The following is a 16536-nucleotide window of genomic DNA, read 5'->3' on the forward strand; positions in this document are numbered from 1 at the left end:
TAGAAGTTCGTAAGTTTATAGACATATATAAATTATAGCTTAAGGTGAAGAGAATCAGCATCTTTATAAATGTTACATATTTTTTAAATGTATAAATGAGTTAATGAAATAAAACAGTAGAATTTTTACTAAATTTCCATAACTTTAGTTTTCTATCATGGTATATGCGATATATATTTATATTTTAGATAAGTATTAAAATTCTATTAATAACAATTACTAAATTAAATTTATCATATAATGTCAAACAATTTATGAAAGTATGGATATAGTAATATCATAATTGATAATAGAACACAAGAAAGCCATCTGAAAATGTTTTATTAGGATTACATGTGGCAAGCGAGGCTTTTGTTTCCAATTCCTCAAATTTAAAACTCATTTCCATAACATTTTACGTACATACATACATACTGTTAGTACAATAAAAAGTGCTCTGTTTAGTATTTCGCACTTCATTTACTACTAGAAATTATTGTTGCAAGAAGTATCACTTTGACATCTTTAAGACAATCGGTCATCAGTCTTGGGTAAATTTTGTTTCCTAATGAGTCTATAATGCTATTCAAATACAACATATTGAAGAATATCTGGCTTGATTGCTATAGATTATTTGAATAATAAATAGCAAATAATATATATAAATCCATTTATATTACGAAGAGTGATGTTTATTTTCTCAACAATAATAACTTGATTTTCATAAGAAAGACAATAAAATATTTCACACATCAAAAACATTATTTTCTCATTGTTGACGTATTAGATAACCTTCCATGTTCAAACCACTAAGTTACCCATTGTAAATGAGCCCTATAATATATTTTTTCATGTTACATTTTATATTAGATATCAATGGTTCTGTACAGCTCATGCCAGACTCTCCAATTTTATATATTTTTATACTATTGATAAAGATAAATAATATGTGCTAGAACTAGAAGAATATGGATACAATGTACAGCTGAATTAAATAGATATACTACATAATTGAGTATCGCTATACGTTACTAACGTTAATTGTGCAGTTTTCTTAGTCGTGTTCATGGGTACAATGAACTGAATTTTATTGTTGTCTTCAAGGGGCTAAGTTCCAAAAAACATCGAGAAACATGTATTACACTAAATCTTGTGACATTTTTGATATGTTTCATATTTTTATATATCATAAAAGTCCTTTGTGAACATATAATGGCAGTAACAGTAATAACAGTTATAGAAGTAACACTAATGATGATACTATGAGCAATAATAATAACAATTAATAGTGCAGCAATAGTGGAGGTAATTATAATAGCATTAATAATCATAATAATAGCTATAATAGTATAGTAAGAATTGTAGAGTTTAATAATGAGTCAAAGATCAACAGTTATCAGTGAAACAGTATTAGTAATGATGACTGCAGTATAATTGCAACTATAATTTATTTCACAAACATTTAGACACAATCATCAGAAAAAAACAAATTATATATGTAAATAATTTGTATGATTAATAAAAATTGATCGTAACATTTTGTATAGAAAACATAATACAATAAATTTTAATTAAATAACCTGTAAAAATAATTGTAAAATTGTTTTTATAGTACAATATACTAGGTACATAATATGTAAATGATAGTTACGTTTCCTTCTGTGTAGAAGTATACTAATTAAAAAAACACAATATATAAAACGTTGTTAAAAAGAACACATTTTTATATACAATAAGGACATGAATATGGCACGAAAAATTTATGAACGTGAACACCAAATGCTGTCATTAACTTAACACGGAATAAATACATTAAAGAGATATAATCTATCTTTATCACTTGAAGATAGTGTTCTTAGTTTACTTTTTCAAGATTTTTTTACTATGCATGTTTTTTTTTTTGGAACCTTTCCCATTGTATTAATCTACACCGTCCATTTGTTTACTTCGCTTATATCATAAATACAAAACTCTCATGAAGAATATTCTTAGACATCACTACATGGAAACTTAAGTTTGCAATGTATTTGTAATTTCTCGATGTACAGTTACCAAATCTTGTATATATCCAGCTAATCTGGCATTTAGTGTATTCAAATTCTGTTTTTGGACATTATTTGCGCTTAATGCAAGCTCTAATTGTTCATGAACAGCCCTTAACATTTCACGAAATTCTGCATTTTCTTTCTGTAAAGCCTGAAAAAGATGAGATTATGAATTTATATATTCATTTATTTAAAATAGACGAATAATTAATTAAGCATGACTAGATATTATTATCGAATTTCTATACTCTTTTGATTGAAATGATATTTAGTAAATATAATAGCTAGAAAACATTTTTATATCATTATTCGACAATCATTAGTTATTAATGTTTAATATGATTATTTTACAATCTATACGTACTACAAAATCTTTATTTTTGGTAGCTATAGTAAGAGCTTTGATTTCTTCATTTTTTGTTCTAAGTTCACTTTCTAACGCTTCAACTCTCAACCTTAATGCTTCGCTATTGCCTTCTGCTATTTTTCCAGCTTCGAGATCTGCATACTTGGCTTTAATCCTTGCATTGTCCTCTTTATATAATTGCAATTGTCTTTTCCATTCATCAACATTGGCTGTGGATTCTTGTAGCGCGCTCGTTAATCTGGCATTATTTGTTTTCAATGTAGTCAATTCAACCTGCAAACAAATTTTTTGCGATAACTTATATCATATGCTAGGTAATTTTTTACAATAGTTATGTATGTTTCGATACATAAAACCATACCTCCCATTTCTTAGCATTTGCAGAGCTTTGTGCTAATGCAAGTTTCAACCTATCATTCTCATACTTAAGCTGCATTTCAGCTGATTGTCCACCTGGCGTCGAACTAAGTTGCGATGATTTCCCTTGATGTTGTGGACTTTCTGTACTCTGCTGAGAAACACTCTGTGATCTTGAATGGACTGCATTTTTCAATTCATCATCCACTTTATTCTGACAACTACCAGGTAAGGGACTGCTGCTTACCAAAGACACACTGTTTTGAGTGGAGATCATGTTGGCATTTGGATTGGGATTATTTGATGCTGATATATTGGAATTAATCATCGATGAATTTGGCGGGTCTATAAGATCTTGTTCTGACGATGGCATACTTGATCGTGATGTAATCGGGCTAACATTTGCACTAGTAGCAGGAGTAACAGATGAGCTGTTTGATTGTAATTTAGCACTAGCTAATTTAGTGGCTTCCTTCACTTCATGAAACTTCTCTATGAACTGCCAAATGAATAGTATTGTCTCTGAGATTACAGTGTACAAGTGACTGTACATTAACTTAAGACATATTTCACAAACCTTTCCTAATTCTACTTCAGATGAAAAGCCAAGACCATATATAGTATTAGCTCTAACATCTGACCATTGCCCAAATTTTTGTGATGTTTTTGTGAAGGTCATATTTGGAGTAATAGTACTGTTTATTACTGCCTAAAAGAGAAATAAAATACAATGTAAGTTTATTTTTGATATAGTGTATATTTACTTTGTTTAACAGTTCAGCCATTTTTCAGTCACCTTTGTTCCTTCAACAGAAATTATTCTGTATAGACTCCTTGTGGAGTCATAAAAAAATGAAATAGACACTGCTGCTGTAGATGCTGATACCCAAGATCTTTTTGTCTTAGGATCAATATGAAACACGTGTCCTTTACACGTGAAAATTGGTTGTTCACTGTAATTTATTAAAAGTAAAAGACTTAGGTATTTAAATATATTGATTTAATTAATACATGCAGCATCTATTTATATATACCTTGATTTATATAATCAAAATATAAATTATAGGTGTTTTAATAATAACAAATATCTTAAAGTTTATCTTTTTTGTAGAACTTTATTAGATGTATATTCCACAGAAACATAACAAAATCAAATACATCAAAAAATTTCAAATATACATATCATATTACATGCCTTAAAATTAATCCAATGGAAAATCTAATAATGTTATAATTTAGCATTACAATATTGTATAAATTTGGAAGGAATCAAAAGAAATAAATATAAACAAGACATTTTCAGTTTTCATAAAAGAAACAATTATACTTTTGTCTTAATTTCTTTAATTTCTCACACGTGCAATATATCTACAATTTATATATATTGTTCTTTAAAATACGTAATTTTAACAAGTAATAAATATACTTTATGTGAAAAATAACTACAATAAAAAAATAAACATTAATAAAGGATTCATCACTTTAATAAAATATGATATCATTTATAGAGCTGATCTAAAAAGAAATAATATAATTACATAAGCTTGGTATGTTATATCGGAAATAAAAATATAATCGCATTAAAAAACTGTCGAATAGATATTAACGTAATAAATATTTGTAGGGTCGTCGAAATGAATTTTCACAATTAGAGTCTAAAAATATATGAAACGGTGCCCGAGTAAACAACTAGAATAAACACATTTCACGCGGTGTCGACTTATCCCACCTTCACTATTTTATTTTATGGTTATGCATATATGAATACAGGGGGGAGGGAAAAAAAGAGAAACATTCTGGTCCAGTTTCCTCATGTATGTACGCACCCACCTAAATGCGTATCTGCGATGATGTCGGGAATATGATAGTAAATAGACGGGAAAGGAGGATAGTGTTCATTAGTTAACGCAACGAAAGCGACACGACCTATTTTGTATCAATTGACGGTATTCAGTAATAGAAGAATTAAGGATCGTTTATCATAGTTGTATGCGACATGAAAATGGTGTGTACATATATTACACACCCTTAAAAGGCGGTGCAGAATACCACCACGTTCACTTACCCCATTGTTTCTTTTCCCGATGTCATACAAATGTTGTAAATGATAATTTCACAGACTCATAGAGAAATGAATTTAACGCGAATGCGTGATAACTATTTGCGAATAGAAATTTTCAAAATGATTAGAAAATTGATGAAAATGAATTCCACGAAAGACAGAGTTACACCAGTTGACAGCCGCCATCGGCCAAAACTGTATAGGCGAACGGCAACGATCACGCAACGACATGAAACTAGTCGAGTTTCCACCATATACCTGGATTTAATCGATTTTCCACGAAAGGTTGCTATTGCTAACCTCGTAGCTTTCTTTCAAAAAAATCACTAGACGCGGTCGCATAGCAAGGCGCATACTTATGTTTTCATAATGCGGTTTGTATTGTTATTTAGAATGTTGGTAACATAGAGTAAGCGAGGAAACGCGCGTTTGAATACGCGATCATTCTTCGTTGCATATCGAATCATCTTGTTGGTTTAAATGTTTCACCAATAGCGAGCAATGAATAGAGAAGAAGAACGTAGCAAAATAGCAGCATGGTTTCTATCCCTTTCTTATACTATCTCCTTTTACCAGAATACAATGGATGTGTGCAACATTCGGTAGGTGGGGGTATTATGTGAGAAAGAGAGGAAATAGGAGGGAGAGAAATCGTCCGCCTTACGAGCCGTCATGGCTGATTCATCGTGAGAGACTCTTCTAGGAGTGTGATAACAAATGACATTGTGGTTGAATCACTAGGCGTGGAAATTACAGTGGATGGAGTTATTTCTAAATCAAAGCGGAAATCTCGATGCGGAGATTCCACGAAGAAACGTGATAAACGGCGTTTTCGCGTGCGCGTAACACCCCCGTGGAACGATGAACGGGTTAAGTTTTAGTGAATTGTGTTGCTTGTTTTGCTGTCCACCTTGCCCGTCCAGGATCGCTGCGAAATTAGCGTTTCTACCTCCTGAGCCTACTTATGCGTTTATTGAGGACGAAGGTTCCAAGGTTACAATTTCTTTGTCTGAAAGAGCAGAATGGCAATATACGGAAAGGGAGAAAGAGTCGGTGGAAGGTTTCTATGCAAGAACGTCACGAGGAAATCGAATTGCTTGTTTGTTTGTACGCTGTTCGGCTACTGCACGTTTTACCATACTATATTCCCATGGAAATGCAGTCGATCTCGGACAGATGTCTAGTTTTTATTTGGGGCTCGGGTCTAGAATAAATTGTAATATATTCAGTTACGATTATTCGGGTTATGGAGTTTCTGGTGGCAAACCGTCGGAAAAGAATCTTTATGCGGACATAGATGCTGCGTGGCATGCTCTTAGAACACGTTACGGTATTAGCCCCGAAAACATTATCCTATATGGTCAAAGCATCGGGACTGTACCCACGGTCGATCTGGCCGCGCGATACGAGGTTGGCGCAGTTGTTCTGCATTCACCTCTAATGTCGGGAATGCGAGTTGCTTTCCCTAACACCAAAAGAACTTGGTTCTTTGACGCCTTCCCTAGGTACGTTCAATTCTTTTTCATGCACATATCCCCCTTTATCGCGTTAAATGAAACGCGATCTATAATCTGCTTATCGTATACTATGATTCGCACAGCTAAGTTTACGCGCATGACACTATCATCCAGTTCAGGTGTACATCCATGCACGTGGTGTACATATATATGTATATGTACATGCATATAAAAAAACATTTCATTCTGTATTTAAAATTTAAACGAAGTTTAAAATAAGTGGAACGCTCTGACTGGCATAACAAGTTTCACGGAAGCTTGCAGCAATGCTGCGACTGCATATATTTTTTTCGCGTTGGTGTGTGGTTTTTCGGAGTTCAAGTATAGGAAGCAATAAAAGTTTACCTATATACTTGCGTCATGGAAACCTATAAATTACATGATCCGTTGACATATACTTCGCTAATAGGTTTTGTACTTTTGCTGTTGCTTATCTATTCTCTATCGTTTTTTCCTTTTTTATTCAATTAAATTATGCTAAATAATAATAATTAAATATTTGTCGATTTTCTATATTAATTTATTATAATATATTATTAATTTATTATATATACTTGTAAATATAAAACTCTCATGCTTTTGTAGAAATTTTGCACTTATCACACATCAAATAAATATTACGTGTAAAATGAAGTTTCTTTCCTTTTTACAGTATAGACAAAGTACCCAAGGTGACGTCTCCCGTTTTGGTAATTCATGGAACCGAAGATGATGTAATAAATTTTAGTCATGGTTTGGCAATTTACGAGAGGTGTCCAAGAGCAGTAGAGCCATTATGGGTCGAGGTATACAAAATTATGCACTTCCTTTTCTTTTCTCAAGTAAAGAAGGCAAGAAATTTAGTCGTATAAGTACTATCGCTTATGTTTTTAGGGTGCTGGCCATAATGACGTAGAGTTGTACGATCAATACTTAGAGCGATTGAAACAATTTGTGAGCGTGGAACTGATAAACTGACGGCGACTAAGCCTCTCCCAGAATCAGGGGGGGCAGGGAGGAGGACATACACATGTGAGCAGTCAAGGACACACTACTTCTAATAATTCAAATACTACCAGCTCTATTTCGACAAGCTCACAGACTGAGAAGCTTGTCTAGCAATCGCCTCCCACAGGGGAGAAGGCACCTGTCCTCCCCTGTGACGAAGAGTCATCTTTTGTTTCTATTGACGACGGATTCTTCTTCCGTGATCAACAGATAGATATTAATCAGAAAGTTCATTATAAAGATTCTTTAAAGGAAACATGTTCCGAAGATGATGACTCCAGTTTAGATAGTAATTCGAAAAGAGCTATACAACAAGATGAGAAGAGTATGAAAGAAGAGGAAATAGTAACAGATGTTCAAGATAACAAACACAGTAAAACGATATTAGGGAGTACCTCTATTTGCCACAACTTCCGGTTGAATCATATTAGTCAAGTTGCAAAAAAGCATATTTCTTTACCGAAAAATTTAAAAAATCCATTTGGTAAAAATCAAAAGAATATTGTTCACAGGACTTTGAAAAATTCATTTGGTCAAAGTCATAGTAAGAAAGCTGATACACAATTATCTCACACGACTTTAGTTGACATACAGGTTGAAGACTGCCGACAATACGCGATCGGAGAAAAGTCACTGTCGTCATTTTCCAATATTCCTAATGATAATAATAAAAGTATTTCAGACTGTAAAAGTATTCAAAGTCAGTTCAAAATAGAGAGGAAATCTCCTATAAATCAATTCAAATATAGTAGTATAGAATCTGTTTTGGATTCAGAATGTACGAAGAATACTAAGAAACATTGTTGTACTAAAATTTTAAGTAAAGACGTAATTGTAAAAGGTAAGAGATCCGAAGAGCATGAATCACAAGCTCATAGTGAAAAATCAGCAGAATCTACGAAAAAGTTTTCGTGGAGTAGTAAGAGTAATAAATTTGCAAGTAAAAGTTTCGAAAAAACATGCAAAGATAAAGGAAAAAGCCAAGATTCAATGGAAAAGAAACTGAGAGCTAAAAGAATTCTTTCCAGCCCGTTAAGAAAATTTGGTCGGTCGTCTTTGACAATCGAGCCAGATAAAATTATGATAAACTTACCAAAGTGTTCTCCTTGTGCTTGTAGGTTGGCTGCAAGCTCAAAGATTTTATCCAATGATTCCAGTTTACTTTCCCGATTCACTGCAAATCACGAGAGTCCCCACCACGCTGTACGTTCGAAGAGTCCATCGCATATAAACGTACAGATAGACATTAGTTCGAAGACTTCAGAAAGAACATCAATGCAAACTAATTTGTTACCAAATGTAAAACAATTTCAAAAATCACGGTATACACCTCGAAGCAGAAGCGTTGGTGAGTTGTGCAACATTGTCAACAAGTGAAGCAATCTTGAATTATTCGTCTATTAGAACGGAACTATGGTATATAACAAACTGGACTTTCGACATCATCAGTTGAATGCTCGGGAAATGTTATTCAGAAGTTGAAGCGAGAACTATACAAATCGATCCTGATAAAATTTAACAAGCAACTTTAGAGACAAAGTGTTAACTAAATAATATGAATTCCACGTGTCTCGCCGAGTTGTCGTTCCATTATTCTTCCACATAACTGTCTTTAAAGAAATCATAGATTTATACGCACGACACTTATTCGGGCTGTAACAGTGCTAGTGAGACTGTGCACATAAATACATATGCGATATATACATAAAAATTATTATATTTCTAGAGATATGAGATAATATATCTGTGCATATTGAATATTCTTACTACACATGCGTACACATACTGATGCATGCGTGCGTTTGTTGTAAGTCGTTTTCGCAGCGTATGCTGTGAAACATTGTTATGACAAATATGTCAAGTATTATTATCATTATTATTATTATTATTATTATTATTATTATTATTATTGCTATTATTTGATCTTTATCATCATTCTCTTTAAGACTAAGGAGTCGAATATAGCTTACATTGAAATACTTTCTGCTACCACGAATGCTATTATACTCGATTCTAGCAAGTGTGTGGCACTAAAATTCTTCGCTGAACCTATACTCGTTAATTTAAACGTCGATATAATTTTATATTATTATTGGTTGATCAAAAAACCAGACAACTTTGTAAATGCTTTTGTTGTTGATCATTTCATCATATTCTTATGCATTTAAACTTATTTCTCCGAAAGAAAAGAGAATAAGTAACGATTAATAGATTTGTTAATGAATGTGGGATGTGTTTTGCATTGCGTGTTTTTATGACTTTTATAAATTAGGTTCAGCGGTAAAAAAAATGTTACGTGAAGTCGCATGATTTTATAAGTAAATCGCTCACTCAGACCGGAATATATGATAGCTGTACCAATAATGGAAACATTTGTTTTTGTATTAACCCACAGCAAAGGCCTGTGCAGCGAGCAATGGAAATCTTCCAAGGTAGCAAAAAATTTAGGATAGAGACTAAAAGTTAATGGATAACGTTAAGAAAATGTGTAAGTGTAAGACGTCATAAAAAACGTTATGTTTTAATGACAATGAATGAGATGATGGTCTTGCAAACAACAATAAGAATAAGAATGCAACTAGATAGGGACAATATTACTGCCAAACTTGATTATGAATTAGTTTATTTCTAAAGAGGTGAATCGTTTGGAGGATCTTGTCTATAGGTATGTTTCTTGTTAGTATTTTTATATCTCGATAATGTAAATACAGTACAATTAAATAATTTTTTCTTTACTAGTGTATGTATAATGTATGCGACAACGTGAAATGACTGTACGGAGCCAATGGAATGAATCGGCGCTTGTACATGTATGTATTTCTCTAGGGATTGTTCGTTTTTATTGTTAATTTTGCATTCTCGTGAACATTTCTACCCGTCCTCGTTGTCTTTTAAACAATAAATTGCTATGAATGTCTTCAAACTACAAGTATACACTGAAATTAAATGTTTGTATAATTGTGATGGTATGAACGAACGGAAAGTGAATATATTTTTATTATCTATTTATGATACATGGCTTCCGTTGTTCGATGGTTTCTGGCTACATCTCCACTTATCTGAAAGTATCTTATCTGCAAGAGGATATAAGATTGTAAAAATTTAATTAAAAAAATAAAGGTCGATCTAATAGATCGTTATTGAAAGATACGAAATATTTTCGTTCGTTTAATCGTAGCTTTGATAATTTTAATTATCGTTATTTATATGTGTATTACTTTTTTTATTTGTTTCACATTGCTGTTGAAAAATTTTCTACTCGATTGTCAAACATTATATTCACTTTCCTCTAGCATTAATCTTTTAGAATAGTCTATGGTACATAATAGTACCGAAATAAAGAGTCCGATGCTACCCTTCCATTGGCTTTCACGTAGCCGCTGTTAAATTGATCTGTATCGCAATTATTACGTAACTCGTGAAAAAAAAAATTTATACCGTTGTTCGACAAATGTCCAGTTTTATAAACGGCAGATATTTCAGAGAGGGATTTTATAGAAAACTCCGCAAAGATAACGTATAATAGTAAAATGATCGGTGCTCGCCGAAAACTAGAACCGATCGTTTATAAAACTGGATAGAAACTAACTTTTGTACAGCATATTTCGAATGCATACGCGTCCCCTCTTTCTTCTACTTTCTTTCTCGTTTCCTGTTGTGTGTTTCTCTTTTTCTCTCTTTCTCTCGCTCATTTCTTTTACTATTTTTTACTACCCTATTCTGTCTCTCAATATGCGTCAAGCAATCGACCGGTTTTGAACAGCACTTTCGTCTTTCATAATTGCATCGTGCCGGTAAAATGGTACTCAATGGTCTTTGAGGGGGGCGGGGGTATCACGCGAATCACGGTGCGGTATTCATAACTGTACATAATAGCGTGTAAGTGAAGTATTAGAAATAATACGCTCGATGTTCTGTTCGGTCGTAACCAATGTACTTACGGCAGAAGATGGGTTAAAGAGATGGGAGGGAGGAGATAACAATGATAGAGATTACGAGATCCCCTGTACCGATCGTTAGTGTCATATGTATCACGAAGTGTAACGACTGTAACACAAAATGAATTAGTTGATTAGTTGTCTGATAAGTAAATAACATGTAGCTCATTACAAAATTATTATAGGACAGGAAAGAGAAGAAAGAGAAGAAAGATGAGTATCTCGGATTGAATAACAAAATTACTGTTTTATTTAGTGCATAAAGACATGATACCAAGCGGAATAACGTTATTTCTTACGAAATCGTGTAGAATGCGTAGTCTGAAATACACTTGCTGGGCACCCGATTAGGGTTGTTTTAGAATTTTATACTTCCATCGCACTTGACTTGAGCGTACTGCATTGCGATATAGTTTGTCAAGCCCTGCGACGTTTAAATAGTGTACAATTGTTGTATAAATCATACAAAACGTCATCTGTAGGCCCATATTATTCAACTCCGCTTATTTTATCGGTGTACCTGGCGATGTCGCCGATGAATAGTCATTTATCGAATAAATCATTTCACGCCGGAAGTATCGTCATCCTTCCGTTTAAGCAATCGGTTATCACGCGTTCGTTAAAGCGGTAGAATTATATTTAAATAATGCAGCCGCTCATTGTCATGCTATTCTGTAAAATCGAAATTGTGTATGTACTTGATCTTGATCCCGTTCCTTTTTCTTTTGTTCTTTTTTTAAACGTCTTTCTCTTTTTTTTTACTATCGAACATTAAAAATTGGTATTTGTAATTAATATTACTGAAGTAACAATGTTAATAAAATCCTATAGAAATGACAGTAAACATCATCATGTTCTATCCATTAATAATTTACGACCCAATCGCATATTCATTTTTATCAAACTACGATACAGAATTTTTCCAGATGTGACGAAGTACGTCAAGTTCCTTGAACGCGAACAAACTTTTCGCTTTGATACGCGGTAAAGGCACTATAAATGATCAAAGAGTGCAAATTCTGTGTTCTTTCTGACACGCATAGCTATTTATAAAAGTACATAAAAGTGCGCTATAGCAGCACGCGAGTTCGGAAATTATTTCATTTTTAGTATCGGTCAAGTTCGTTTCGTTGAGTCGAAAGAACAGCAGACGGTCACCGTGCGTGGTTTTAAATATCACAGCGAATAAGACGCTTGCTGTTGCAATTAATTAAAATCCCTGCTAGTTATCAGATAGTCACATAATCCTGGCTATATCCTCGAATAACGCTAATACGATGCAACGTTTGCATTGATCATCGGCATTTTGTCCCGAAGGTCAATGTGTTTCTATGATGAGGGAGAAGGAAATGCTCGAGAACCACGAGCTGGTTCGCTGGACTCGACTCAGCACCTTCGCAGCTCACCTGCGCTGAAACCTGATGCTGACGATAAAAATGAGAACAGGTTACGCGGCGTCAGCTTGAGCTCCAATGGTTGCGCTATACCTTCAGCCAGCCTACAAAGCTACTCCAAAGAAGAGACAAAATTTTCTGCTACTGTTCGTGTCTCGCGAATTAATATCTATTCACGACTGTCATCGGCAATGATTCATTTTATGCGACTCCGAGTTTCGTTTCGTACGCAGTCTACGTAAAATTACAATATAGATAGAAGGTCATTCGTTGTACGACTTTTTTTTAAACCCCAACATTGAATTTAATATTCCAAAAGTAAATTCTTATAAAACGTGTATTTTACGTGTAGGAGTCGCAAGAATGGATAATCGATAAAGTTGAGTGCTAGTAGAGTGCTAAATATATATACTTTTATCATTTATTTTATTAAGTTTATTTATAGATCTCTTTCCTCAAACTCATTATTTATTATGTCGCGAATAGAAATGTTTATGAACGAAACTTTCTTATGTTTGTTTCGAATAAGGTAGAATTACAGTTTTCTTTTTCCGTAACATGTGTTACAACGCGATCGATCTATATTATACCATTTTGAAGTTATTACGTTTTGACGTTTTGAAGTTATTAGAAAGATTGTGAAAGTATTTTAATGAATATGAAACGTTATTTTCTTTGCATAACGATAAATTGCTTTATTAGCAACTCGAACACTTTGCCACGCCCTCGGTGTGCAGCGTCACGCAGTCTGCTGAACAATTGTACTTACTTACTCCATATCACACGCCGCCGTACGTAATGTCCATTAGAGCGTCTACGCGTTGCATATATGCAAGTAGGCGTCCAACTCAGTATCGTATTATTTCAAGAAAAAGAGAACATCTCCGGGTCAAAAGGATCAAAATTATACGTGTCGTATATTAAGTAAAATATCGTTTTCCGTACAAACGGCTTTAAGCAAAATTAGCTCATGATAATTACAACGTTAAAAGCACACATAGATTAGTATACGTACTATTATTCGCGCGCGTGTAAATGTTTTTATGAACGTAAATAGACGTTAGAAATGATTATCTTTATAAAGACAAATAGTCGTTAGATAGTGAATTACACGTATTACGTGCGAAAAGCTTATCGTGTAAAACTAATTGTTTTGACGTTTAAAAATTTTCAGGTTACGAGTGTGCTTGTATTAGTACGTTCGTGACAAGTGTCTGTAGGGTCTTTGTCGCGTAAGTACATACTATTGCGTGCAGGATAGGTATCGAAGAATCGTCGAAGGCCGAAGAAGGGACCAAAGAATGGTCGGAAAGGATAGGAGCAGCAGCAGCAACAGCAGCAGCAGCAGCAGTAGGGCAGAGGGGAGAATGGTTGACTGCTAGAGAAAGATGGTGGGGATCGCGGGAGAAGAAGTGGGGTACAGCGGGAAATAGAGTCGGTAGTGGCGGCAGTTGCGTCTCGAGCAGCGCGCGTATTGTTTCGTTCCGTCCTATTCGTGTACCCTCTCGTGATAGCTACCGAAGCTTTTACGTGCCGATCAAATTCGTTTCTTTTTTTTTTCGTTTTGTGCTGCGTCTCCCGCCCACACGGCATCGCCAGGGAATTTATAATTACGTGGGACGTCCTATTAAAAAGGACAGTGAGTTCGGTGATGTTTTTTCAGTGTTATTTTTCTGTGTTTAACGTTCGTTTATGGTAGGGAAATAGTTTCATCTCGCGTAGGTTTTACCACGAAGATTTTTCACTAAACACCCATTGGGATTTTTTGTGAGTTACTTCTACGCGCCGAGGGTTGTCCCATACTGGCAGAATACACTTTGTACCGATCCAGACAATATTTCTGGTAAGTTTGAAAAATATGCACTTTTGTTTCCGGCCACATAATCCTCGTAGGCTCGAGTTAGTTGTTTCAAAAGCGTCATCGAATCGTTGATCGTCGACGCGAAGTGCCGGTGATAGAAGACCCTCGTTCCGCCTTAGGGTCTTCTATCACTGTTTCGAAGTTTACGAACGCTCGCAGTCACTGAGTTAGAGTAGGAGGAAAGTGTCGTGAATACGAACCGTTGTCCGGTGCAATTAAGAATGCTGGTAGCGTGCGAGAATCGCATGGCGTTTGGCACGAAGTGCAATAACGGTTAGTTTATTCTCGTTCGTACAACTGCTCTATCCTTTGTCATAAATAGTAAATACACGTGTGCAGAGACGACGCCAACGTCGCGTCGTGTTGTGATATGTGTCAAGTGTTGGTCCTAGCGTGCGTTACGCCTTAGAAAAGCGATTCCCCACTCCCTTCTCCCATTACCATTCCCTTTTCAAAGGAAAAGCCTTTTTCTATATCGTTTCGGAACAATTGGAATAGGCATTTTCGGAGATACGCATCAAGCCATATAAACATACACATATTTGATTTGAACGCTTTTGAACATTTTCATCTCATTCATGAAGGTTGACGAGATTCGCATAAACAGTGTGTTCTCATCGTTCAAAAACATTCTTCGTCCCAGTTCTCACACCCTCGTTTCTTAGAACTTGTGTCCAATACGATCAAGAACGTAAACAAATAGAGACGAGTGCTTGCAATCGAACGAATATTCGAGTTCATTTGCGTACTATTCCGAAATAAACGAACCAATGAAATTCTTAGTTTCATCGTGTCCATAAGTTTGATATACATTCTTATATTTGTTTCATGTCGTTCACACTCCATTACGGATCATTGTAACAGGATAGTATAGTATTTTCGGAGTTAGGGATCACACTAAACATGCGCGCGTAGCATCGATGGAGTGACTGTTTAACGAGGTAAATTCTTCTGCAACGTTTTCACCATGACACGTCGACGAAGAAAAATGAAAAATAAAGCGCACGGTTTGAACGTACGCGTCTAGGTATACGCGACGGAAGTTTAGAAAGTTGTAGCGAGTCGTATATATACATGCTGACCGGCTACCCAGCCATTCTGTACGCTCAGAACCGGTTTCGAGGTTTTCGCCCGAGGGGCCCCACGATTCGAACGTAACGACGCGTGGTGTTCGAACACGATAAGCTTGTGGTCACGTTGGGCCTGTATCAGGCTACAGGGAAATATCCCAAATTGTCGATTATGTCGACTATATTTCTTTGTATAATGCATGATCGTTATGACGATACGAGAAAATTTTTTCTCAAAAGTTTTACAGCGTTTGCAGTTAAAAATAGTAAGGTTAATGACCGACTTGCAGTGTATAATAACATATAAATCGGATTAGAATGTTTGAAATATTTTGACGGTTATAACAATCCGATTACCGGGACTGTAGCGATAAAATGACACTTTAAAAATATTTTCAACAGTAGGATATTTGTACTGTTTCCAGGTGGTTGAAAGTATGCACAACGATAGTGTCTACAAGTGACACCTATGATTTACAGGCGTACGCAGTTCACAAACATAAGTTGCGTTTAAATAGAAATAAACGTCGCGTAATGAGATTCGTGATAAGATTTGTGGCAGTGTTTTCACATTGATTACTCGCGTATTGAACCTTTGCGTTCTATTTTAATATTCACGATAAGGGCATCGTTGGATATTGTCGCACCGACCATATTTTTCACTTTTCTGTACAAATCTAAATTTAATTCGAAGCATACCAATTATATTCCACGCACTGTACAGTAATTACTGCGTTTGTATATTTTTATGATTATATGGTACGCTACATTGCCATGATTCGTTATCTTCGTTAGTAAGGGCTTACTAATAAAGCATGATCTTTATTCGGCATCTTTCATTGTATTTTAATGACAGTCCAGTGGCTGGGAACATTCGTAATTGTCTGTAGCAAATCTAAATCGATCGCTACTATAACGCCTATTATTCGAACGATGTCTGGCTGTTGTTCATAATAAGC

General features: G+C 34.8%; 3 protein-coding genes across 5 annotated transcripts in view; 2 read left to right on the forward strand and 1 right to left on the reverse strand.

The window, feature by feature from the left end:
• Nucleotides 1-304: 304 nt before the first annotated feature.
• Nucleotides 305-5070, reverse strand: LOC126868900 (homer protein homolog 2). 2 transcript variants are annotated; one of them, XM_050624879.1, is made up of 7 exons: nt 4814-5070; nt 3545-3701; nt 3326-3457; nt 2996-3247; nt 2753-2899; nt 2389-2664; nt 305-2175 (listed from the first exon to the last, which is right to left on the reverse strand). In XM_050624879.1, exons 1-7 carry the CDS (start codon nt 4837-4839, stop codon nt 1990-1992), a joined length of 1176 nt encoding a protein of 391 aa, XP_050480836.1. In that variant the 5' UTR covers nt 4840-5070; the 3' UTR covers nt 305-1989. The 2 variants fall into 2 exon arrangements, with proteins under 2 accessions (XP_050480836.1, XP_050480835.1); XM_050624878.1 differs by having other exon boundaries at nt 2753-3247; nt 4814-5069.
• A 179-nt stretch (nt 5071-5249) lies between these two features.
• LOC126868902 (alpha/beta hydrolase domain-containing protein 17B) lies at nt 5250-11599 on the forward strand. The gene is made up of 3 exons (XM_050624882.1): nt 5250-6315; nt 6980-7112; nt 7201-11599. The coding sequence occupies exons 1-3, from the start codon at nt 5672-5674 to the stop codon at nt 7282-7284; spliced, it is 861 nt and encodes a 286-aa protein (XP_050480839.1). The 5' UTR covers nt 5250-5671; the 3' UTR covers nt 7285-11599.
• Nucleotides 11600-12254: 655 nt separating this feature from the next.
• LOC126868893 (semaphorin-1A-like) overlaps nt 12255-16536 on the forward strand; it is a 382771-nt gene continuing 378489 nt past the window's right edge. For both annotated transcript variants that reach the window (XM_050624865.1, XM_050624867.1), the window contains exon 1: nt 12255-14489. The gene's annotated coding sequence lies outside the window, so the exon portion shown is untranslated. The remainder of the gene's footprint in view (nt 14490-16536) is intronic.

This window comes from Bombus huntii, chromosome 8, assembly GCF_024542735.1.
Source record: "Bombus huntii isolate Logan2020A chromosome 8, iyBomHunt1.1, whole genome shotgun sequence".
In the NCBI taxonomy this organism is placed as follows: domain Eukaryota; kingdom Metazoa; phylum Arthropoda; class Insecta; order Hymenoptera; family Apidae; genus Bombus; species Bombus huntii.